The sequence below is a fragment of the Rattus norvegicus genome, chromosome 15, assembly GCF_036323735.1.
Source record: "Rattus norvegicus strain BN/NHsdMcwi chromosome 15, GRCr8, whole genome shotgun sequence".
In the NCBI taxonomy this organism is placed as follows: domain Eukaryota; kingdom Metazoa; phylum Chordata; class Mammalia; order Rodentia; family Muridae; genus Rattus; species Rattus norvegicus.
In genome coordinates, this window is record NC_086033.1 from 46,226,794 (window position 1) to 46,253,816 (window position 27,023).

Sequence of the window (27,023 nt, forward strand, 5' to 3'; positions counted from 1 at the left end):
TCACAATTTTTTTGTAACCCCCAAGGAATCTGTTACCTCTCTTCTGGTCTCTGTGGGTAGCCACACTTGTGGCAAATGCTCAAACACACAAACATATACATAATAAATAAAAAAAAAATAAAAATGCATATCTTTAAAAATCTAGCTCTAAAAAGTACTTTTCTTGGCACTTAAAGCAGAAGCAATTTAATGTCTCATATTTTAATTAAGGTAAATTGCTAATAAAGAAATAAGTAGGGCCAGAGAATACTGAAAGGAAAAAAGTGAACAGCTGTTAAATCTCTGCGAACTACGTGATTTATTTATTGATTTTTACTTTAGGTGACTGAGTGTTTGGCTTGCATCATGTTTGTCCGTATACAACACGATGACTGGTGCCCTGGGACAGCTGAAGGATCGTAAGGTTTCCTCGAACCGAGGTTACAGACGGTGCAGGTTGCTGTATGAGTCCTGGCAACTAAACTCAGGTCCTCTGCAAGAACAGAGAGCGCTCTTAGTTCCCGAGCTACCTCTCCAAACCCTGAATCAGTCACTCTTAAACAAAAGAAAAGTTCATGGACGTTTTGTGAAACAAAAACTAGGAAAAAATGTATTTTAAAGAAGACAGAAGAATAATTATCTGTTGGGGTTGGTATGGTGCTGCTGTGTACTCAAACATTGGCCCCCAAGATCTGGTTGCCCTAAAAAGAGTGAATTCTCACGTACACCAGCTTCTGTTGTGCAAAGCTTGCTCCCCGAGTAAATTGGTCAATAAAAGGCTAAAGCCTGTGATTGGGCAGTAGGTGGGACTTGAGGATTGAGTGAGGAGTCTCAGGAGAGACCGGGATGGAAAGGACAGGGGAGACCTGCATAGGAAGAGGCCACCATGAGAAGAGATGGACCATGAGCTTGTAGCCAGGAGAAAGAGCAAGCATCAAGGGGCATATGGCTGGGATGTAGGTTAGAATAGTTCTAAACCTGCCCATAGGCCTACAGCTGTAAATAAAATATCAGGAGTGTGTCTCTCATAGGACTAGCTAGAATATATAATTTATTACAATTATCTTCCTTAAAAAAATGAGATGGTAGGCCAGGAAATTTATGTATCTCTTAGACAATACAGACTCGAGGTGCTTATTTAAATACATGAGGACTACTTGCCACCTTTCAGACAGGGGAGGATATGCAGGATGAACACTTGGCACTGAGGACAGGCAGCACAGCACCATATGTCTGGGATGAGGCTTGTTCTCACCACTGACCCAAAAGTCCTACCACTGAGAATTCCTATGCAGTGGTCCTAAACACAGAGAAAGCTTCACTACAGAAACAGTCACGGCAGCGTGGCTTAAATTTACAGTAATAAGCTATTATACAACACTTAGGTGCCACAGAGAAACATATGTAAAAGGGGGTCTAGTTAATGTGTACACAGAGAAACGTATGTAAATCTAGTAATTTGTGTTCCGATTCTGTGTGGCTCTTACATCTCTCTACCTGAATAACTGTGAACATGCAAGAAACCAAACACCCTGAAAACCGTGCTTCCCTGATGGCTTTCATTTTGAACAGCAGTCACAAGGTAGTGAAAAAGACCCGGTGCCACTTTGAGAGCCAAGTCTGGGCCGCCATCTTGGAACTTGAATTTTAATGCTGTGACTATTTTTCCTTACTGTTTTAATTTGAAACATTTCTCTTAGCTGGAGCTATGGAAAGACAGGTACAGCAGGTTCCAGAGAAAATATGAAAGCTCTGCAAGGAGCCTACAAGTTCATATTGATAGATATTTGGATCGCTCTGTCTCTTAGTTTTGGAAAGCACACTTAAGGGGCAAGTTTATTGCAGGAGCAGTGCATATGACCTCCCGAGCCATTTTCTGTTGGCACCTTTACTTCAAGGAGTTACCACTGGGAAGAGGGGGCAGCAAAACAGTCTGTTGCATGGAACTTACAAATTCAACCCTGATGCCACATGGGAGATGTCTGAGAAGGGCAGTGTCCAAGGGAGGCTGTTTGGTATCAGAAGGGATGGTGAAAGGGCAGAGACCTTGCTCTGCATGTTCCCTCCCCCATCCCCACCAAAAGTCCCCTCACCCAGGGTAGCCTGTGTACCTTGTCCTTTGTGATTCACTTCCTTGGCAGCTATGACTTTATTTAGAACCGAAGTGAGTGGCTCATTCTCTCCAATCACATGGGAGGTTATCAAGGGTGACATAATGAGCTGTCTCTGGCGGATGTAGGTTTCCATGGCAATTCTGGGGAAGACAGGAGAGGTAAGGAGGAAGCTGGAAGTAGAGAAAGTCTCTAAAGTATGACCGAGAACATGGAGGTCTTACAGGAGCAATCTGGAAACACAAACCTCAGCAGAGGGCTCTGGGCAAACCACTGCTTTGGACTATGTTCCTGCATGGTCCACCAACAGGACAAGCTAAAGTTGACAAGGACTCTCTCACCATGGTGCAAATGCAGCAAGGCTTTGGTTAAGTACAATATCTCTCTTCCAAGACATCAGCACAGAGCAGGAACAGCTTACCCTCCCCCAAAGGGGCTGGATTCAGCAAGTATGCCAGTGAAAGTCCTCCAGAAAGGTTACTGACAAAAATGACCTGAAGCTGACCCACCAGTTAGCTGCCTTCTGTCTTCTGTCCCTGCTGTAGAGCAATGACTAATCCCATGTTTGCTTTCCGCCTCTGTCCTCTGCTTGGCTCATTGGAACACTTATTCTGTTTTATGGTATGCAATGTTGCCCAATACTTATAATCTGGGATTGGGCAACAGAATAGGAAATAAGGTCAACTAAGTAAATTGCTGTGATTCTGTCCCTGATACATTCTTCCCTTCATTCTCCCATTGACCATATATACGTATGTATGTATGTATATGCATATGTACACACATATGGGAATATCATATATATTGAGATTGTAATCACATTTTTTCCCTTCCATGTTCTCCTTCTAAATCCTGCTACATACCCCTCCTTGCTCCCTCTCCTTCAAACTCATGGCCTCTTTTTTCACAAATTGTTAATGCATGCATATATGTACATACATAGAATTCCTAATACCCTGTTCGGTCCATATAACTCCACCTGTATGTTTACAAAGCTGGCCATTGGGAACTGAGGAACAATGTGTGTGTCTTCCGAGGGAAGAACAGCTCTCTGGCCCCATTTTTCTCAGCTGCCTTTAGCTCTTTGTATAGTGTTAAGGCCTTATAGGCTTTTGCTCTTCCACTTGGGCACGTCCATTGGTGTCGCCCTTGTTCAGCGCATGTCTGGACAGTCCTGCTGATAAGGCTTTAGGGGTGCAGTTCCCTATTTATTACTAGGAGACACAGTTTCACAGCAAACTCCCTGATCCTCTGGCTTTCATGATCTCCCCATGTCCTCTTCTTAAAGATGTTGTGGAAATGACAAGACAATAAGAAAGTGGGCAACAATGGCCAAGTGCTAAAGCCCTGAAGTTCAAGGGAATGACTAAGGACAGGTTAAGCCATTAAAGTCAGAGGCATTTAGATGTGGCTGCTCAGATGGGACAGAAGGAAGAGCCAAAGGACAGGAAACCTGGCTCCGGGACTAGCTCCACCTGACTGAGTACTCTGCAGGATCCTATTCCCCTCGGAGGCCCACATCCACATGGACATTTGATATGTGTGGAGGATACTGGGAAGGGGTTTGGAGACACGCAATGACTTTAAATTTAGGATTGCAGTGGCCAATCAGCAAATGAGATCCAGCTGAATTAGCACATCGGGTAAGGTCGACAGAGGGGGAGGACAAAGGATCAAACACAGCCCCTATTCTCTTAAAGTTGTCACCAATAACTACAGTATCAGCCTGTTGCCACACGATTCAGCAAATGAGATCCAGCTGAATTAGCACATCGGGTAAGGTCGACAGAGGGGGAGGACAAAGGATCAAACACAGCCCCTATTCTCTTAAAGTTGTCAGCAATAACTACGAGTATCAGCCTGGTAGTGTTGAAAGCACTACCAGGATGCTTTCTTTGTGTACATCCTTTTCCGGATGATAAAACACACTGAACAGGGGCTAGAAATGGGGAGCCATTCTCTGTGAATGACTCTCCTCAGGTGGACTAGCAGAATTCACATATAAACCCTGCTCATCATAAGCCATTGCAGCTTAGGGAAACAGGAGGGCAGGCCAGGGGTTGCAAGGGGGAACATAAACATCATTTTACAGTGGCAGTTTGCTGCACACTGAGTGGTAATCAAATTAGGGATCCACTCCTTGGGGACTTTAAGGAAAGCACATGCTACTTCCAGCAGGACTATCTCAGAGTTCACTGCTGCTGTGTGGACGATGGTTCAGAATTTGGACAGAAAGGCATGACAATGAAGGAAGAAGCCTACTGAAAAGGGGACTATAAATAAAGGAATTTTTCAGATAGTCTTTTTTTTGTCTGTGAACACAGAACTTGATATGGTTATATATGTATGAAAAAAGTGTAGTATTCATGGATATGAAAGTTATGATATCTGTCTTATACTTGTCTAAACATATTTATATATGTCACAGAACACACACACTGCAGGTACCACATTTCAGTCACCCGTGAGGAGCTACATACTTGAGTGGTGCCATAAGGCCATAACCAGGTGACACTGTAGCTACCTTTCATTATAGAAGTATACTCTGTCATGTGACACAAAGTCTCAGATTGTCTAAGGATGAATTTCTCAGTCCATGTCCCCTCATCAAGCAGCAAATACTGTGTGTGCAGATTCATCTGCATGCACATGTGTAAGGAACAATCTTTGACCATACTGTGGTTTTCAGATAATCACTGTCAGCAGCAGGCTTTGTGAAACACTGTTATACACATTCTTGGAGTAGGCTGGAGCTCCAGTAGGCTGGAGACTATTAAGTCTATATTTTAAAAAGTATTGGTAGCAGCCTCAGGAAAAGAGAAAATCTACTTGGCATAAGTTCCCATAGTATTAACTTAGAATAGTGCAAAGGTACAAGGCTTAGGAATTCTTCCATTTTTAATATAGTTGTGTATAGTACATTTATTGTGGAAAAATAAGAGTTAACAAAAACTGGAGTAAAATCCTGAATAAACCAAGAGATACAATCAGTTAATTAGGTTCTTCACAGAATCTAAGATTAAGGCTTACAATTTTTATTTATGTATTTTTAATGTGTGTGTGTGTGTGTGTGTGTGTGTGTGTGTGTGTGTGTGTGTGTGTGTGGTGTGTGCCATGGCACTCACGTGAAGGTCAGAGTAGAACTTGTGTGGGTTCTCCTTCTGCCTTGTGGGACCTGGGGTGTGAACTCAGTTGCCCAGTGCAGGTGGCTTTACCAGTTGAGCACAGTGTAACACTGTATACAGATGAGGAATGTGGGTTTCCTTTCAGTCACCAAAAGAATGCCCAATATTCTTTTAAAACCTGATCAAGCCCCAAACTTAACTTTGCTTTAAACTGAGCTCCACGGATCCTCTGAATTTGTGTATCATTTCTTTATGGGCTTATTTCCTTATCAGGACCTAATTAATCTCTATTAATTCTATATGTATAACAAGAACACTTTCCTACCATTTGTTGCAAATATTTTCTTAATTTTTTTTCCTAAGTTAAAAATGGGGGTAGGTTAGCTCATGGGTTTTTTTTTTAATTGTTTTATTTTCTTTTGTTTGAAAATACTGATGTGTGACTTTAAAATAGCTTTCCAGAGCTCACTATTATATATTATTTTTATTGTCCTGTAGATATTAAACTGTTCAATTTTCTGCTTAATTATTTGGAGTGTGTTGGTATACGTCCTGATGCTAGAGCTCCCCATTTGTTTTTTGAAACACTGAACTACAATTTAAAAATGCACGTCTCTTATATAGTTATGTCCTTCTGTCCATTTGCGATTGGATTTGCATGTATGCATGTGTATAAATGATACATTTTTATTTACATGTATGAGTCTCGGTGAGTTTCTGCGCATGCGTGGAGTTGTCCGCAGGATCAGCAAAGGCACATGAGACCCTCTGGAGTTACAGGTGCTTGTGAACCATCCAACGTAAGCTCTAGGGAGCAAACTTCAGTCCCCTGGAAGAGCAGCTAGTGCTGTTAACCACAGAACCATCTCTCCAGCCCCATCATTTGCATGTAGTTTTTAAAAGATCTTTTCACTCAAATATCCTCACAGGCTGGCTTCTGAAAAATCCATTTGTTCTGTCAATCTGCAGTGGCCGATGTAAGTCAGAAGAGACAATGTGCTATAATTGGCATTGACCCCTGTTAGGGGTCATTTCCAGAAACCTTTTGGCCTCTTCCTAGACCACCATTTATCTACTGGATTCCGGTGCAGGTGGACCTGGGCCCTTTATGCTATATTCCCCCGGTTATTTCTACTGAGTTAGGAAATGCTTGGTTTACCCTCTTTGAGTCCAATGTGAAACCCCCTGATTAAAGTCTTCTGCATAGGGACCCAGGTCACAGGCTTCCAGCAGAACTACCTTTATGACTCCAGTAACAGAAAGGGTCCCTCCCTCCTTCTTCTCCAGTCATGCCCCACTTGAATGGCTAAGCTGTACCTCAAGTCACCGGGGATGAGTGCCAGATACTTACTGCTGAAAGGGGATAAAATGCTGCTTTTCTTCATCATCCACCTTCCCATGTACGATATCACTAATATCCATCACTAGGAGAGAGAGAAATGTCATTAGAGACACTAATGGGTTCATGGCTTCCTGCCTCCCTGAGCTGTATCAAAGAGGATGGTGTCAGCAACATAGACCAAGAAAGGGACCAGGGACCAAGCAACAACAATCACTTACTATACCACACCCAGCAGGGCAACAAGCCATGAAAGGATCAGATATTTTATATCCAACCCTACCGGACACACCTTCAAAACTCTGCAAGACTCAGTAGCTATGTTACTAGAAAACTTAGACATTGTTACTATTATTATTACTATTATTATTTTGATAAGCATTTGCTGAAAGACATAGAGAATGTATATTTCTAGCAGGTCTGCCTAGAGAGAAATTCAAGATTTGAAGTGGCTACCTGTGTCTTTGATTTGATATATTCTTGGTTTCTACACCAGCCTTAAAAGCATCAGAGAACAGACTATCAGCAATTGACACACACACACACACGCACACACACACACACACACACACACACACACACACACACACACACACACAAACCCCATTGCAGAAGGGTACTTCAGTACAGACTTGCTCACAAGTTTTGCTTTTGTTGTTGCTTATCTGCTCTGTCTGTGTTGTTTTACAGGGACAGAACTTAACCCAGGACCCAGGACGTGCAAGGGAAGCAAGGTACCACTGAGCCCACATCCACACAGTTACTTTTAAGTTTTTAGCAAAGCCAGGGTATGAATTAACAATGAGAACTGTAAATCACATAACCATTAGGCTCAGCTACATAGAGGATTAATTAGGAATCTGCAATTCAGCTGGCTGCCATGAGGTAAGAGGTGAAACCGTGGTTAATAAATCACAGTCTGACCATAAAACACATTAGCAATCCATTTCTCCACGACCCAGATAGTTTGTCTGTAAACAAGAGAAGTAAGTACCGAGAAACACAGTAATACTGAAAGAACTAGACAACGCAGTCCGCCAGGCCAGGGAATAATGCTTGCATTGCCCGGGAAGGTGCACACAGTTGGGTATCACACGCAGCATGCTGTTAACACCTAACAAGACCTTATAAAAACTGCACCAAAAATCACCAAATAACCCATTTGTCAGTGTCATCATCTCATGATACGTAACTTGGGTTAATGATCACCATCAGGGTTAAGAATGAATTCATCTTCTCTGTATTCAGTACCCACCACTCCCCCACTCCCATGCACACATACACATGCTAACACAGAAATGTGGATGAAAGCCTCAGGTTTAAGTGTTAGTTTCTTTGGCTTGTTATGAATGGCAGTGATACATCTTTCTTGTACAGACAAATAAATACATTTACATTGCCGTGTGGATGACTAACTAGGTCTGGCTGGGTTCCTTTTATCTTTTGAGACTCAATTTGAATGCTTGACAAAGTAGCAACGCTGAGCAAGTGGGGAGAGCACTTACCCATTAGCTCAGTACTTGAAAAGCTGAGACAGGAGTATCTGTACGTTCCATGCCGGCCTGGGCTACAGAATGAGACTGTGTCCCAAGAAGTCAGTAAAAAATGCAACACTGCTTCCCTAGACACTCCTTGAGCAGCAGGTATGGTGGAAACAGTCAAAAAGACATAGTACATAGTCATATGGGACAGAGAGGCTATCTCCTTATCACAGAAGCCCCAGGTTTGACTGAAGAACATGGAGTATCTGGCCCTGGTCCCAGGAGCGAATTTTTGACATTTCATTGATGACTTTCAAAAAGTGTTATAGAGGCAAATCTAATAAAAGATCAAATATCTGTTCTTGAAATTTAAGAAACTACAAAGACAGAGGACTTCTTGGGACATCCTGAGGAGTGACTGAAGCTAAGGACCCTCTTCGAAGGCCCTTAATGGCACAATGGCCTTTAAGAAGTGAGTCTCCTAAGCAAGGGAAACACTTTGCAGTGAATCAGAGGGCAGCAGCAGAGCACACACTTGCAAGCTGTCCTACTATGTATGGGATATGGTGCTGGGTGCAAAAGGGAAACACAATCAGTGGTTACACAAAGAAACAAGACTTAGAGAGCTGGCCGACCTGGGGCATGAATGTCGTGTGCCCAAGACCAACCACAACAACATGACCTATTGCTTCAGTCTTCAGGGCCCTGTCCTGCTATCTCTGTCTGCCTCCAGCCATCCATCCATCTTTCTCTCTCTCTCTCTTTTCATTGCTCTAAGTGTGGTGTAATAGACACCATCTTTGGGTGGTTAAGAGGAAGCAAGTACACGCACCTTACATAACCACCACCATCATCCACCACTAGAACGCTCATTTTCTCAAAGGGAACCCTATCCTCAGAAGCGATTCCCTCTTCAAGCCCTGGCCATCCCATTCAGTGGCCTCCGACCCCGACTCTCCTTAGCACCTCATATAAATGAACCCTGCAGTGGCTTGTTTTTTGTGTGTATGGCTTATTCTACTTAGCTCAAGGTTCACAACATGTAGCAGTACTGTGGCGTGAGTCAGAAATTCCTTCCCTACTAAGGCAGAATAAAACCTCCTTTCCATGGCTGCGCCACATTGATTTATCCATTCATCTACTGATGCATGCTTGAGTGACATATTCCCCTTCTGCTCTCATGAATAATCCCACTGTGGAAGTGGTGTTTCTTTAAGACCTTGCGTTTCGATTCTTTTGGGAATATGCCTAATATTAATCAATTATGATTAATTGGTCTACAGTTAAGTCTTTTAGAAACTGCTGAGAAGAGGGTCTCATATTCCTTGGACTCTGGGCTTCCGTCGTACCTGCTACTCCAAAGGGCCTCCGGAGCCCACAGGTGTGCTTTTTGCCCTCCTTCAGTTCCATTCGGCCCACCCGGACGATCTGGCACACGAGGCTGATGCGTGGCCGGATGAGGTCTGTACTGCTCAGGTCCTACAAGCATAGAACACGTGAGAGGCTGGCTGCAATGTCCTGCCTGGAGCACACCACCCCATGCCAAACCATGCCTCTCTTTCTCTCTTTTCTTCCTTGGTTCTTACTTCAAATTTCAAGATTAGATCAGACTCAGTCTAACACTTCTAGGTAGAGAGGTAGGGAGCGGGGCAAGGGGTTAAAAACCAGGATGCTCTCTGATGTTGTGGGTCCTTCTGCTTCTTGTCTTAATACAAGACACATGTCAGTGTCAAATGACATAGAAACTTGCATGATGCTGACGTCCACTGGGCATCCACAGAAGCCTGTAAGGGTCCAGGCTGGACTTGATCTTGCTGTGTAACTGAGGCTGACCTTGAACTCCAGATCTCCCTGCCTTCACCTCTTTAGTGCTGGGATTACAGGTGTCCACCATCCCCCCTGGCCCCACTCTTCAATCTCAGCTCATCTTCTAAGCAATTCCAGAGTCAAGTGTAACCCAGGCATGGTTTTGTGAGGTTCCATTAACACTGAATAGCAGGAGGTGTGGGGGTAAAATTGTTTCTATTTGGAGCTGAGGTTCCTGTGTGTGTGTTCTTAAGGAGAGGCAAGCGACCTAGAAATGAGTTCATATATCTCATTCAGTTAGCATCAAAAATAACTTCATTATATCTCAGAACCTTTTCATGAAACAGCAGCCCCAGCCTTCTTTCTGAATCAAGAATTACTTTTCAAATAATCACTCCAAATCTATGCCCTGCAATTTGGTAGAGACACATCACTGAGACAGCAACATACACCAGTAATCACCTGCCCTGATTCTCTGCTTGAGGTTCTGCAAACCTTCCATTAATAGAAAACTGAGTCACTGGGTGGCAGGTTCTAGAGACCGTAGCATATTGATATCATTAAATAATACACATTTATAAATGAGTTCTGAAGGCTGTTTAATGACCAAGGAAATGGCCACCACATTTTATTTAACCAAAAAGGCTAGACATGAAATTTACAGACTAGATGACCCTCTGGCTGGCTGGAAGAGAGCGGGGATGGGGGAGGAGGAGGGGAGGAAAGGAAAGAACAATTGCAGCTGTAGTAAGTTATGACTGATTAGGACAATAGACCAAAGACTTAACAGTGCCTTGCAGGACTAGACACATGGCCTGACAAACACTATTATTGCAGGGAAAACCTCACTATTTCAAAACTGAGCAAATACTAAAGTCTTGGGGAGGGGGCATCTCAGAAAGTTCTGTGCCTGCGCTTGCAGAGGTGGAGATAGGAATGGCTCCGTGTATGGACAGAGAAGCCTGTGTGTGTCCTGGAGCTAGGAGGCTGACAGTGGGGACAGAGACAAGAAGTTAGGTGTCACTAGAACTTGGGCTCAGTTTTTCCTCTCTTGGACTTGGAAAGAAGAGGAGATGAAGCACTTGTGTGGGCTGATGGGAGACGGAGCTCCCTCTCTATCAGAATTAGGGACCTATACACCAAGGTTTCCCAGGGCCCCTGGTAGCCCCAGGGTGAGTCCTTAAAAGGAAAAGGGGGAGGAGCTCAGAAAGTTCAATCTATAAGGAAGACAGTTGCCAGATCCAAACTACAGCCTCATACACTGCCACGCTCCTGGGCTGCATGCTGCAGCACCAGGCAGAGAGGGAGACTGGGTCACATTTGCCCTCATTGTGATCTTGCTTTGGAAGCTTGTCTTCTAGTTAGGAATCGGGACAGCTGATGCTCTTCAACCTCTCTGTCTTCCCTAAATGTCTTCTATTTTATGTATTTTGGAATGCTGGGCACTAAAATCATGGCCCAGTGCTTGCTAGAGTGTGCCCCTACCACAGTTCTTCACACCCAGCACTTAATCTATTTAAAACACTAGCTTCAAGGCTGGGGAGATGGCTCAGTGTACACATGCCATGTAGGCATGAGAAACTGAGTCCAGATCCTCAGAACTCATGTAAAGCTGGGTACGATAGCACACACCTGCAACCCTCATGTTCCTAGGTAAGATGGGAGACAGACACAGGAGACTCTTCAGAACCGTTTTGTATATGTTATGACAAGCAGCAAAGACACCCTGGTCCTAAAACAATGTGTGAGGTGAGGACAGTAAGAAAACACCAGAGGCTATCCTCTAACCTCTGCACATGAATGATGACACCTGGGTTACCAGGGGAACACACACACACACACACACAAAGTTACAGATGCTACATATATGCATGTAGCAACAATTACAGGGGAGAAAAAGAGATCGTGAATTTTAAAGAGAGCAAGAAGAGGTATATGGGAGGGTCTACAGGGAGGAAAGAAAAGGGGGTAATAATGTAATCACATTAATTTCAAAAGTAAAAAGAAGAATAAGAGGAGAAAACCATTGTCATAATAAAATCAGTAAACAACTATAAGGAAATTGAGAATGAAATTAAATAAATAAATATACAATTAAGGCATAAGCACATATTCTGGCAAAGCCCCTGGAAGCACTTCAGGACTGCTGGTGCTGTTTAAATTTACTGCTTGTGTCATTATTGTCTATGTTTGTCTTTTCCACCAGCACAAACACTGCTCAAGAACATAGTTTCTTTCCCTGTTTTGTTCACGGATGGTCAAGTGTGCACATCAGCATGTGGTACCTAGTACGTGTTCACTAAGTGAATAAATGACTGGGCTATACCTACTCATAGGACAAGGATGTCCTACCCTTTTTGCCTTTTATGTTTTCCATATATTTACCACTATATCCACTATAAGAAAACATTGAAAACAGAAAGTGGGGCTGGGCTAGTAAGATGATTCCACGGATAAAGACACTTGCTGACCAGACTAAGGACATGAGTTCTATCCCTGGGTCCTACCCAGTGGAAGAAGAACCTACTTCTGCAAATTGGCTTCCTCCCTCCACATGCTTAGGCCACAGCAACACACCCACACGCATACATAGACATAGACGTAGAAAATAAATGAGCACAGAAACATCTTATGAAGAAGGCAGGACTCACGGTGAACACTGCTTGGAGGTTATTGAGCTTCTCTATCTCCTTGGGCATCCCATTACTGCCCCAGCGAATTAGGTAGTTCTCACTAGCAGAAAAAAAGAAGAAGAAATTACCCTTAATCAGAGGCCATCTGGGACAGATGCTGCTCACAGACTGACTTACAGGGGTCAAAAGAAGGGACAGAAGTGTCTCATGGCAAGGCAGGTGCTGGGGAGCCACACACACTATACCCATGGGGCTTCTGTCTTTGGAAGAGTCCCTGCTATGGGGAACATCCTATACAGAGGCAGTTACTGCTCACAGTGGGCCAGACATGGGAGTTTTATAAGATTCTTTTGTCTGGGATCTTTGTCCTGCCTCAAATTTCTTGTATACAAGCTTTGGCTTTGCTCAAGTGAGAGTTTGATTTTAGAGTCAGGCATGGTGGCTCTGGACTGTGATCTTAGCATTCTGAAGGTTGATTGACATTATTTAAAGCTAGCCTGGGCTACATAGTAAACTGATCAGTCAGTAAACTGAGATAGCCAGTGAAACCACCTGTCAAGAGGCCACATTTACAAAAAGCTTAGTTTGGTAAGTCATCCCCAATCCATGGTCCACACCACACAAATAACTTAGTAACTATTTTTTACTTTTTGAGAAAGGTTCTGATGTTGCCCAGACTGGCCTCAAACTAACTATAGCTGATCCTCCTGCTTCCACCTTGCTGGTGCTGGGGTCACAGTCAAGTACCACCCATCTGGTTTGTGCAATGATGGGGCTTTGTGTGTGCTAAGCAAGCATGTTACCAGCTGAGCTACACCTAGGCCCTAGTAATTACCTTTCCCTACCTTCTTTAAGATGAATCTCCATTTCCTAAGTTCTGCTGGGGCTCAACCATACCCTGACTCTACCTTAGAGTCTTGAAACTTTATGTAAACTTTTGTTTCCTGAGTAGTTTTTGGGCTCGTGGTTCAGAGTTAAGCTGCAAGCAGAGTTCTCAAGCACACAGTCCCTAACTACCTAGCTGTCACTGCTGAACTTGCATGGGCACATCATCATCCATCCCCACAGCCTACAGCTATCATGAGAGTTCACAGCAGGTAGAGCGTACTTCATGGGCTTGGATCAACGTAAAATAGTGGGCAGTCACTAATCCAGTGTTCTACAGCTCAGTCTCAGGGCCATGATCCCCACTGTGTTCTACTTCATCTCTTGTCCCTCCTGTACGGTCTTCTGAAGTCTTTATCCTTGTCTCTGTCCTAAGCAGTTTTATTCACTCTTTTATTGTTGTTCTTGTTTCATTTGTTGAGACAGGGTTTCTCTGTGTAACCCTGGCTGCCTTCCAACTCACTCTGTAGAATGGGCTGGCCTTGAACTCAAAGATCTGCCTGCCTCAGCATCCTGGTGTGTACCACCATGCTCAGCTATTTTATTCACTCTGAAAACCCCGCAGATGTGTAATCTGAAACTGCATAGTGCTAGCACCCATGTACAAAGCCTACAGAACCCCAAAGGACTATGTTTTCTACTGTTGGAAGTGACTATACCCACCCTCTACATCTCCCTGTCTTAAATCCAGTGAAGGGCTCCTAGAGAGGGCCAGGTAAAGACTGTACTTTGCAAGGCCAAGCATAGGTGACAAGAGTCTCCATTACCTGATGAAGGTGGACTGGTCTGGGTCATACAGGGCTATGAACAGCTCCGCATCCTCCCCAATGTTACAGACAAAGTTCTTGAAGTTCACATAAAGACCATAGGTGTGGACAGTACTGAAGATTGCCTGACCTCTCAAGTCAAGGTTCTGCAAAATGCTCTGGGCCAGGGAACAGGAAAGAAGATTTGAGCAAATGGAGGGGGCGGGGGAGGCTGACAAAGTAATCAACCTACAAACAAGGGACAGCTACCACCACCAAGGAGAAACACTTGGTGAGAACTGAGCAGATGAGGACCAATCATCCCTCAGTCCTACAAACACATCAGCATCATCAGATATCCCAAGTGGTCCTGTTCAGGGCCTTTAGCCCTGATAATTCAATAAATGCTTTCCAAGAGGCTAAAGAGATGGCTTGATATATAAAGTGCTTGCTATGGAAGAACAAGAACCAGAGTTCGGATCCCCAAACACCATGTAAATCCCTGGTGGGCATAGCAGCCCACCTGTCATCCCAGAGTACAGGATGTAGAGATGGAATCTCGGAATAGGTTGGGTGACTAGACTAGGCTGCCTTGGGAAGAATCTGGGCTCAATACGCAAATGGAGCATGATGGAAGACGGTACCCAATGCCAACCTCTGGCATCCGCTTCCATTCACACATACATATTCATGTGGGCCCACACACAATCGAACAGATATGCCTACATGCGCTCAAACCATATACATACACATGAAAAATGAACATATGCTGTCTACGGGTGACAGCTCAGTTTGCAGCAGACTTGTAAAGCTTTCGTGTCCTACCATGGGACACTGGAGGAAGCATCAAAACACAAACACTTGGCCCACTACCCAACTTTACAGGAAACAAAGGCTCCATAGAAAACTTTATCCTGGGTGTGGTTGTCACACATTGTCATGGCTCCGCCCCAGAAAGCAAAAGCAATGAAAAACACAGAGACACATCTTTCTGCATCCAAACAGAAAATAGATCAAAATGTCAACAGGACAGGGCAGCGTGGTCTGAAGATGGTTGGCCTTTTTTTTTTCTTCCTCTTTATGATTTTTCTTTACCTTTCTAAGCTTTCTTTACTTTTAAAACTTCCCAAACATGCTATTTTAAAAAATGTTTTATTTTGGAAATCACAATATTTATACCAAATACAGAGGATTATAATATAAAAAGTCTTTCCTTTTACCCAGTTCTCTTTCTCAGGGGCAGCTTTATTTTTATTTTATTTTTTTATCTATTTTCTGTGTATGAGTGTTTTGACTGCATGTATGTCTATGTACCATGTGCATGCCTGGTATCTGCTGAGGTCAGGGGAAGACACAGATCCCTTGGAACTGGAGTTATGATTGGCTGTGAGATATTATGTGGGTGCTGAAATTGAACTCAGGTCCAGAGAAATGTTTTAATGGCTAGTTTATGATCAACCATTTCAGTTACTTTTTGTATAGGCAAGCATGAAGTGTGTGAACCCCTTTGTATGCATTTTTAAATACAAATACTATCTTACACAAATAGTTCCTCATCTTTCTACACACACACACACACACACACACACACACACACACACTCCTTTGTTCCCTTTCCAAAGCAGAACACACACACTGGCCTCATTCTTTCTGCCCACTTTTAAAATGAGGTCACAAGTGATTCTTCTAGGCATTGAAATTCCTATTCTCTATTACTCATTTTTGGCATTAAAAACCAAAGCAAAGAATGGGATCCTAGCAGGCTGACCCTGGAGGATGCGTACCTTCTCCTCTTGGATCTTTTCCTCTATTCTTTTGGAAGCAACTTCATGGGCCCGGAAGAGGGCAACAGTGCTGGTCTCATCCGGATCTAAGATGTTTCCGTTGTCGTCCCGCACAACCAGATCCAGCCCAAGCATTCTGGAGAGAAAGAAGGTAGTAATTACCTTTCCCCTCCACCGTTAGACTCCTTATAGATGAACCTGTATCAAAAAGCCCAGGGGACCCAGGAGAAAAGGGCAGGGGCTGGGCACAGCCTGGGAGTTTCCCCTTCCAACCTCTACCTCCTTCCCACATAGCAATCATGCTGCACAGCTTAGTGGGCCACCTACCCAAACCTGTGTGCATGTGCCAAGGAATGGGCCCAAAACAAGAACAGGAACATTGGCAATGATTGTGGCCAAAGCCCTCTATACAGTGATTCTCTGCCCATCTCTTGTGGTCTGGCATGGCAACAATCATGGAGCCATGCACCATCCTTCAAAGGCCTGCTTTGGCATCCTTACTCAACCCTGTCTTAAAGGAGGGAGCAAACCCCGGTTGCTACCCTCTCATAATCCATCTCTATGCTGGCTCTTCAGTCATTCGCACTATAGTCCGAACCTTAGCTTTGATAGCTGCTCTCTTGGATCCCTTCACTCTGGACCCCTTCATGTATAAATGTTCCCTACCCTTCAAAGTTACTGTAGGAACTTAATTAAGATAACGGCCATAAAGTATCTACAAAACCTCACATACAATAAGCACCGATAAATGTTTGCCCTGATTGCAGAGAATGGTACAAGAAAACTGGCAATGAAAGCTGGGGGCTACATGGAGGCAACCACAGCCTTCTCCCAAGACATTTGTGCCCAATGGGCACAGAATTAGGAAGAACCATGATTAGTTCTAAGAAGGCAGAGACTGATGGAACAAAATTACCCACTTGGTCCACAATCTACTACATTCAAGGCACCTGCACGGAGAGAGCAGTGTTCAAGAGGTAACAAGCAGAGATGCCAAGTTCTCGGGAAGAAAGCAGACAAGGCTCAGTTCCCTCCTCCCTGCTCTACAGCAACTCTGGATGAGTGATCTGCACTGGCAGCTTCCTTCTCAGGGCAGCCAGACTCATAGGCCACCCAGACCTGTGAGAGACAGCATGCTGGCAGAGCTGGGTCATGGGTATATTGGTAGAAAGTCTCTGTTTCTTGAGCTGCTTCCAAGGACAGCTGTGGAGAAAGCAGGCCTGCCTGCTATATGGGAGACATTAACGTGTTATGTCAGGCTTTGGGGGAACCTCCAGGACAATGTTACTGTGTCAAGATCATAAAAGGACAAAGCCTTCTACCTCAGCTGGCTTTACAAAAAGTCCCAAGACCCTGCATGAGAAGCTGTATACCTGCAACAGTTACTGGCACCCAGGGTCTAGCTCGTTCACTTTTCTTGCTGTTATGACCAAAAAAACCCCAAAAACCTGATAAATACAACTTAAAGGAAGAAAGCCTTACTCTGGTTCACAGCTCAAGGGATGGAAGAGCAGAGGGCCTGAGATAGCCCATCACATTAAACCTTCACTTAGAGCCAGGTGCACGATGCTACTTAGCAGCTTGCTCTTCTTCGGCCTCCCACTCCATAGAGTGATACTGCTTCTCATTCAAGGTTCCCTCCTCACTTAACCCCATCTAGAAACCACCTCACAGACACGCCCAGTTATTTGTCTCTTAGGGGATTCCACATCCTGTCATTAACATTAACCATCACATAGGTCAGGTATGAGGGGAAATGATTCTCATCTCAACTGCAAGAGAGTCAGACCCAGAGCCGGGGCCCTGTGCTCAAGTTACTGCTTTCCTATTGCATTTGTGGGTTGGAAGGATGGCTTACCATACCAGGGATTCTGAACTGCTCCACTGCAAAGAGTGGGCCTGATCCCAGTTAGGAGAGGATGGGGGAAAAAGAAAATGGTGTCTGACAGCAATCAATTTATTACCCATTGTTGGAATAAAAACATAGTCCCAGGCATCTGAAAGGACCATCCGTATGTGCCTGATCACTCCTGGCTTCTCTGCCAATGAAGAAGCTTGGACAGAAAACCCATTTTCCTTCTTTTGTGTCAATGGGATCAGAAGACCAACACAGCACCTGACCTAAAGAGGGAACTGTGACATTTTTCAATGAAATTGTGTATTTTCTAAGACACAAAGATAATAAGTAGTAAGCATTGTTATTTGTTGACTCTAAGATCAAACATTTGTCATGAGATTGGGGGGCTGCAGAGACATGAGGGCCGGGGGTAAGACAGGAAAACCGTCTCTACATGGTCTTGTGATTGAACACTGGTCAGATGGTGGCACTGTTTCTGAGAGGTTCCAAAAGTTTTGGGATGTAGTATTTAGCGATAAATGTGGCTAATAGGGTTGGACTTCTAATTCTAGTCTGGAGAACTCTTATCTTCCTGTGTGCTGGGTAAAGGAGCTCTACCATAGAATCTTGCCACCATCCAATGGGCAGGAACTGCTCTGCAATGCCTTCCCCATTACAACAAACTATTCTCTGAAACCACTAGCCAAAGTCAATCTTTCCTCCCTTTAGCTGCTTCTTCTATCCAGTATTTGGCCACACACTAGAACTACCTTGGACTCCCCAAGAGTCACTAACACAGGAAAGAAGGCAGTTAATTGATACAGTTGCATAGGAAGAATAATATCTAATTTCCTGCTGCACAGGAGCATAACCATGGTTGGCAAAAATTAACTTTAGATGTCAGAATATCTAGTAAAGATGAATTTAAATGTTTCCAACATGAAAAAAATGTTGATTGCCAAGGTGATGGGCATGCTATTGAACCTCATTAACCACCCTTACATATAAGTACTGTAAATTATGTATAATGTGTAAGTACTTTGATTTTTAGACAGGGTTTCATATAGCCAACTAGCCTGGCCTTGAACTTACTATGAAGTCATACATCCTCAATGAGAACATCTGATTCCCCTGCCTCCATCTATAGAGTCCTGAGATCAGAGCTCCTACACCAGTTTACACAATACTGGGGCTTTGTGCAAGCTCAGCAAACACTCCACCAACTGGTCTACCTCCTCAACCCTCCATTTGAAACCATTTAATGCATTTTTTTTTAAGTTTCTGTGAACACTATCTAGTGTGAGAGTGTCAGTCACTCCCCACGTCCTCAGTGTAAGATGGTCCTGGGTTACCTGTTCCCATGGTCGATTTTGGCCGTAACCTTCTTCTTCAGCTCTGCAAGTTCGTCCTTGGGGAGTGTCCCAGATAGGATCTGGGAGCGCCACTCGATCAGACTGTATGTCATTTGCTGCAGCTGGCGGAATAGTGTGACCTTGTTGTTCTAAAATGGGAAAGGGGAGAAAAAAAGGACAGAAAGAAACACAGAGATGTGATGGAGAGAAGGCATCTATCTTTGCACACTCTGTCTGGAACTTTAAAAGTGGGTAAAGAGTTACAGATGGGTCCTAAATCATAATAAGCCCATGGAATCATGAACACGTCCTAAAATCCTGACTATACACCTCTGTTTAAAATCCTTTAGACATTCCCTCCAGGTATAAGAGAGTCTGCGCTAAGTCCTTTGGTGGCTGGTCTGGGCCACATTCCCACCTACATTTCAGGTCACTGTGCATCACAGAATCTGTGCTTCCTTTATACCCAGCGGTGGTCATTCCATCAAATATTCCAGAGCCTGTCATGATTTTCTCCCCACACAGCCACACTGCCCTTCACCTTTCAAACCTCGCTTGTGTGTACATGTTCATATGGGGGGTGTACATGCGCATGTGTGTGTATACTCAAGTAGGCTCAACATTGGGGGGATTTCCCTCATTTGCTTCTCACCTGATTGTCTGAGACAAAGTCTCTTGTTGAACTGGAACTCAGTGACCTAGGCAGACTGGCTGGTCAACAAGCCCTAGGGATCTGCTGGTCTCCACCTCCCTGATGTCACATCCAGCTTTTATGTAGGTGGTTGCGATCTGAAATCAGGTCCCCTGCTTACATAACTGGCACCTTATCTACTGCACCATCTCTCCAGCCCTATCAGATGCCTAATTCTGACTGCAGACGCAACTGAGAAGACTTAGCCCACGAGTCTGCCATGCCCTCTGTTGAATGGAATTAATAACCCCACATGAGCATACAGAAACCTGGAAGACTGGCCTGGCCAACTCTCTCATTCCTTTTGTGTTTGTGCCTGCAAAAGACACTAAAGGAAGAATAACAAGTGGAGAAATAACTAATTCAGGGATATGGAATATTGGAAAAATAACTTTAAATTTTATTTTTTTAAAAATTTCTATTCCCCCCAGCAAATGGACACTGAACTATCATTTGTAGCTCAATCATTTTGAAAGTCAAATGCTTGATATCTGAGCCCTCACCATCTCTGTTCTAAATGGTTGATTGGATCATTATTTACTCTAAAAAACTAATGTGAGAATGAACTGGAAATAATGTTCTTGTTCTGGAGAATCCAGCATTCTAAAAGGGGAGGAAAGTAACAAGTGGGCACACATATGCATGTATTTATCATGTACTATGTTATTGTTTTTCTTGGCAGCACTAGGATTGAACTTGGGGCCTAGAAAAGTACTCTTACTGCTGAGCTATCTACAGCCACACTTATGTTACTGTATCTATACACATGAGATAACCTCAGATTATGATCTCAGATTATGAAAAGTAGGAAAAGGGAAATAATACAAAGAAAGAAATGAAAAAGCTGGATATATATTGGTACACGCCTTTAACTCCAGCACTTAGGAGGCGGAGGAAAGAGTATCTCTGTAAGTTCAAGGCCAGCCTCGTCTACATAGTGAGAACTTGTCTCCAAAGAAACGTACAATATATATACATGGTGGAGGAGACCACCTTAGACAATCAGGGAAAGTATGCCATATGCCAAATGTATCAAATAAAAACGTGTCGTGTACATTACCACTCATTACTTAAGACCTATAATGCTAGTGTTTCCTTGTTTGCAGTAAAGTCATGATGCTGTTTTAGGACTCTGTATTTCTGAAGTTCATTTACAACTCACTGGTTGTGTGACAATTATTATAAGAGTTCAATAAACATCTAAGCCATCACAACCTTGGTTACACCTGAATGGTTGACTGCTCCATTACATACAGAAGACATAGACGACAGAAGGGGAGGGGGGGCGGGAGGCAGACGCAGACACAGACACAGACAGACAGAGACACAGAGACAGGAGAGACAGAGAGAGGTGAAATGAGGTGGAGAAGACAGGGGCTGGGTAGAGACATAGCAAGAGTATGTTCTAATGGCTGCCATTATTTCCCTCTTGTTGGTCTTCTCTGACAATTCCAAAAACAGATTCCCAGGCAAAAACATCAATCAGTGCAGAACTGAAAACATCCAAGGTACTCCGGAGCAAAGCATAGATCTATAGAACAAAGGACTGGACCTACAGGTGTGGCAATGAGAGTCAAGGATAAGATTAGTAAATTTTGATAAAAATTCTAAACAAGTTCAAAGTTCAGGGGAACACAAAGGAGGAGGAGGAGGTGCCCAATCATCAGCAAGGTAAAACCCCTGCCTTCTCAGTTCCATTCTACACAGAATGTTCCCATTCCATTGTCTTACAAACTGAGGAGGGGGGGGAGGAATTAAATCTACCGACTTTGCCTTCCAGAACTGTTGGACAATAAAAGGTTTTTGTTTTTTTTGTTTTTTTTTTTTCCTTTCCTGTGACTCCTCCACTCCCATAGATTTTAGCATCTTCTAGCTGTAATTAAGGTATTATTTCCTATACTCTGAGACAGAAAGGGTTCAAGGGGCCCAGGGAATCCTCAGCATGAGGTGATGTTTTGTTTGGGGTACAAGCTCACAAGTTCTTGGTCTCAATTATATCAGACATTATCCAAGGAAATTTAACTATTGCCTGTCCATATCAGCCTTGTTCGACACGTCCGTCCCCCATAGAAGGATGAAGACAGCCATTATTCTCCTGCTCACTGTGCCAAATCAATTCTCAATAGACAAGCTGGAACAGGCCAAAGGAAGTGAACTCCCCCACTTACTTCAAGGAAATGGGCTTTGTTCTGGCTGCTTGGAGCTAGGCTGTCTACATCCTAGAAGCCCCTCCCCACTCCTCAGACACCTCATGCATTTTGTGGGGTAAGCATGTAAGGCCAGAGGAAGCTCCAGCACTCTCCAGTAGAATGAGTCTGTTACATTCTTCGTGTCTGTCCTGTTGCCTTCTTTGGTGGTTTGAATATAGCTTGTTTTCCCCAAGGGGACCTGTGTTGGAGGCGTGGTCTGCAGAGCCATGATATGCCAATGGCTGACTTTATGAGTGGCCCAGTAGGAGGTAATTAAACCACAGTGGGTGCTGCTCAGTGGAGGGGATTAAAGTCGGCCTCCTGGACTAAGCTAGTTCTTAAAACAAAAAAAAAAAAAGTATTCTTTGGTAATTTCATACACGTATACAGTACACCTCAAGCAAATCCTTTCCCCAGTCTCCTTCCCACCTTCATGATTTTTGCTGATTTGTAAACCCACCTCGTCCAGGTAACACAGCTTGCTGAGCAATGCTGTTGGCTTGGTCCTGAATAGGTTTGGGGCAAGTAGCCACAGCTGCTGAGTTCACGAGGGCAACGGCCATAGCACATCCAGAAGACAGCATTTCACACACTCCTCTCCATCCTTCTTAGATTATCTCTGCCCCCTTTAACAAGGTGATGTTTCCTGAGCCTTGGTGGCAATGGCAGTGTGTGTGTGTGTGTGTGTGTGTGTGTGTGTGTGTGTGTGTGTGTGTGTGTATGTGTTTGTGATACAGTATAGATAAGAATATAGAATAGTATAGACTTATAGATAGATATAAATCTATACTATAATATAGATGTCTCACTTAGGGTGAGCTCTCTCTCTCTCTCTCTCTAAAGAATTATTTATTTTATGTATATGAGTACACTGTCATTGTCTTCAGACACACCAGAAGAGGGCATCAGATCCCATTTCAGATGGTTGTGAGCCACCATGTGGTTGCTGGGAATTGAACTCAGGACCTCTGGAAGAGCAGTCGGTGCTCTTAACCACTGAGCCATCACTCCAACCCCTAGGGTGAGCTCTCAATGACAGCTTCTCTCAGCTCTTTGACTAATTGCTGACCACTGCAGAAGGCAGCTAGCTCACTGGCTAAGGCAGAGGACAGTATGCTTGTTCTTGATAGAGCTGTCAGGAAAGACTGTGGACCTGGACTCCAAATCACTCCCACCTCACCCTGTGAGGGACCCTCCTTGCACGCAATTCTATCGTGAAGCAACCTTCCTTGAACAGGGATGAACAGATACAGATGTCTGATCCTGAAAGTTCAGCTTCCAACACTGGGAGCAAAACCTTTTCTCTTTATACCGGAGCTGTGCTCAAGTGTTTTGTGCTAGGAGCAGAAAATGGACTAACAGGCCCTCCTTCCTGGCCTCTGGTTCCTACAGCCTACGTAGCCTGAGTCTGCCCTTTGCAGATCCTCTCCTATCTCTAGTCTTCCTTCACCAGGTTAACCTTTTCTGCATCATCAGCTACTGTCACAGCATTAAATAACTTCTTTGACCTTCACTGAAAAAGTCAGCACGGGGACTGGGGATTTAGCTCATTGATAGAGCAATTGCCTAGCAAGCACAAGGCCCTGGGTTCGGTCCCCAGCTCCAAAAAAAAAAAAAAAAAAAAAAAAAAAAAAAAAAAAAAAGAAAGAAAGAAAGAAAAAGTCAGCACAATCTTGAGGTTGAGTAGGAACCTGGGAACAAATCTGGTGGCTTCATCTTTGCACACAACAGCCTGGTTTGAATTTGAGTGAAGAACAGGCACACCCCAGAGACTGTTTTCTACCAGGCAGTATAGATATCCCTGTATCTCATGTGGTGTATTTGCAGTCCAGATGTTTATCCCTTTTCCTTCCTTGTTAGAATTTCTGGAGATTCTAACAAAACGAAGTCATAACAAAAGGCAGCTATGCCTCCCGTAGTGACAGGAATGTATAAGTCACCCAAGGAGGGTTTCAGAAATTTGGAGGCTCTTCAGATCATGACATTGATTGATTGGGTGCCAGGGAGGGAAAAAAAAAAACAAAAAACAAACCAAAGACACAGATTATGCTCACCTCCTCTCCCTCCTCTTCCATGGGGTTTTACGCTTTAGAAGGGTAAAGAGAACATATGAGAATGCTGGCTTCTGTTTCTAATTCTATCATTAATCTGCTTTGTGACTTTGGGCAAAGATCCCCGCCCGAAGTCATCTTCCAGCCTACGACAGTGTTGTTCGACTCACTTAATTCTACAAAACAACTTCCTGATTGGCTGTGCCTGGCTGTCTCACTTCTTTGCCTTGTTCTGCCCACTCAGCAGGAATGATACAAACATTCCCTGAGGAGGGAGCTTGGCAATAATCTCAGAAGTCTTTTCCAAACTCCTGGGTCCAGAATGAGCGTCAACTGGTGATCCAGCCATGGTTCCTGCTCATCCTCACTTCCTCTCACCACCCCGGAAAAGCTTTGCCTGCCTGGCAAAGTTTTGACTTTTAAGGAAAACATTCCATCATGTCCATGTCATATCCTGCTTCTTGACAAAGCCATATGGGAGCAGAGTTTGTAATTCAGGGATCACACGTCCTGCCCGAAGAGAAATTTGTTTTGGCAGCATACCAAAGGGAGGCCAACTAAATGTACCTCAGAGTGCCCTGCCGCAGCCCATCAACGACTGACTGTACAGAGACAGCTTACATCTACCTGGATGAACAGCCAACCATGGGTGTGGGGACAGGAACAATAAGTTACTCAGTGTGCCCTACACCTTCCCTACCCCTAAAGCAGGTACAATGGTTTATTTTGGAGCAACTTTCAAATGAAGACCAGTTTTTCTTAGGAAAACATATTAATATTTAAACTCCCTGATTCAACGGTGCATATTAATCACTCTTGTCACCAGACTCTCCCCTTTCTTCAGGAAGGAGGAATATACTCCAGCTCCAAAGCTTATAGAAAGAGTCAGCTGCCTCACAAAAACTTCACTGAACTTCCAGTGGGAAGAGGGGAGAGGCTCTGGGCTGCACCTCACTGAGAAAGATGATAGATGGTTTGCTTATGATAATCTAATTTCTCAGCCTTCCCAAACAAGTCCTATATTCGAAAACACTTGCCATTCTGTTGCCACAATACAGTCTGGCTGGGTGACTTTCAATTGAGAAAAATATCATCCCCATGACTTGGGATGTACGACTGTTCAAAAGGTAAAGGCTAGACAGACCTGGCTCTTACAGAAGATCCGAATTCAGTTCCCAGTCCCCGTGTCAAGAGTCCCCCAGCTACCCCTTGTGATTCCAGCTTGGGCAGATCAAAGCCCCTGGCCTTCACAGGCTTCCATATTCACATGCCCACCCATATACATGAGCACACACCTTTAAAAATAAAAAGTAGGGCTGGAGAGATGGCTCAGCGGTTAAGAGCACTGACTGCTCTCCCAGAGGTCCTGAGTTCAAATTCCAGCAACCACATGGTGGCTCACAACCATCTGTAATGGGATCCGGTGCCCTCTTCTGGTGTGTCTGAAGACAGCTACAGTGTACTCATATAAATAAATAAAGAAAGAAAGAAAAAGTAAACCTTTTTTTAAAAAAATGTGTTAACCAGTCAGGTATGGTAGAACATACCTATCTAAGCATTCAGGAGGCTGAGGCAGGAGGATCAGGAGCTCGAGACTTTTCTTGCGTGTAAAACTAACTGGGTATAGCTAATTGCTACTTTGGGTCTCAAAGAGATGCACCTAACCACATAGCAGTGGGGACTCGTATGGCAGTGGGGAGAGGTGCAACTGAAAGGGTAGAGGCCAGAGATTCCCTGGTCCTGTGTCAGCTGGGGAACACAAATCTCAGGCAGCAGGGAGAAGGATGGAAAGCATAGCTCCACCTACCGGGAGGGACTGAGATATGACACAGCTGTAAGGGAGCCTTGATAGAATCTCTGTCCCTTCAACCCGGAGTTGCAAGATGAAGCAAAGGCCACAACTGGACAGACAGACAAATTCCAGTGTTTGTTGGGCAAGTGCCGCAGTATGATGGAGATGCCTTTCTAAACTCAAGATTCTTGGCACTCTAGACCCATGGACCAACTCTCACAGTGAATGTTCAAGGCTCACATGATATCTAATGGTAATTTTAGGAGAGGAGATGAGAACCTGGGAGGTCAAGGACTTTTCTTAAACTGAAAGATCTGCTACCAGTCTTCCGAATTTATGCTTGTCTCTATTAAAGGGCTGGCTGTGTCCAGTGGCTATTATTGGGCTTGTAGACTTTTCTGAGGGTAAAAATATATATTCAGTGAGGAAGGGAGCCCTCGAAGAACTGCTTGGTCTGTCCAGCTCCAGTATCTATTGCCTTGGCTCATCACCAGGGGACCTCCCTGATCAAGACCTGGAAACACCCAGTGACCGGCTCTGACTGAGGGGCAGTTCTTCAGGCTAAGCTTACCAGGTTACTGCTGTGAATGTGTACTCTACACACTGGAAATGTCTGTGCCTCCTGGACTTGAACATCAACCAAGAAGGCTTGCTATCTACAGTACCTTGCTCACTAAGTGCTCAAGGCCACTCTGCCCAAGACAATTACAGGAGAGAAAGGCAGCGAGCGGCCTTGGATAAGTGTGGCACACAGAATACAGCTCCTGTATTCCTGGCAGCCACAGCTGGGTGACAGAGCAGCTCTGAGTCAAGGGTGTCCAGTGGGAGGATATCCACTGTGGCTACTGCTTCCAACAGGGGCAATATCAACCATCACAGGTCTCCACCAGTGGAGGCCTTGACTGCTTATCTGCATGCAGGGTAATTCCGTAACCACAGTTCCTTTCCATGCTCTCATAGCTTTGTGAAGCTAGGATAGGAAAATACATACTCAGAAAGGGGATGGCATTCTGTGTCACTTTTATAAGGTGTTAAAGTCCTTCAGAACTTTGCAGACTCTGAATGACTTTAGATCTCGGAGCTAGTCAGGGCAGGGCATGCAGAGGACTAACAGGCCTTTCCCAACTAACAGGCCAGTGTTTCGCTCCTAACTAACAGGCCAATGTTTCGTTCCTGTAGCTTGTTTCCTCCCCACAGCATAAGGTCAACATCCACCAGAAAA

At 44.2% G+C, this 27,023-nt stretch overlaps 1 protein-coding gene across 5 annotated transcripts in view; it reads right to left on the minus strand.

Moving 5' to 3' along the window:
• Dock5 (dedicator of cytokinesis 5) overlaps window positions 1-27,023 on the minus strand; it is a 179,004-nt gene that overhangs the window by 71,670 nt on the left and 80,311 nt on the right. For all 5 annotated transcript variants that reach the window (XR_010057823.1, NM_001372012.1, XM_039093338.2 and 2 more), the window contains 7 exons: window positions 19,079-19,227; window positions 15,890-16,025; window positions 14,127-14,284; window positions 12,493-12,574; window positions 9,385-9,514; window positions 6,567-6,639; window positions 2,091-2,233 (listed from right to left, as the gene is read on the minus strand). Coding sequence is in view for 4 of the 5 variants with exons in the window: in NM_001372012.1 (NP_001358941.1) it covers window positions 2,091-2,233; window positions 6,567-6,639; window positions 9,385-9,514; window positions 12,493-12,574; window positions 14,127-14,284; window positions 15,890-16,025; window positions 19,079-19,227 (871 nt within the window). In the remaining variant the exon portion in view is untranslated. The remainder of the gene's footprint in view (window positions 1-2,090; window positions 2,234-6,566; window positions 6,640-9,384; window positions 9,515-12,492; window positions 12,575-14,126; window positions 14,285-15,889; window positions 16,026-19,078; window positions 19,228-27,023) is intronic.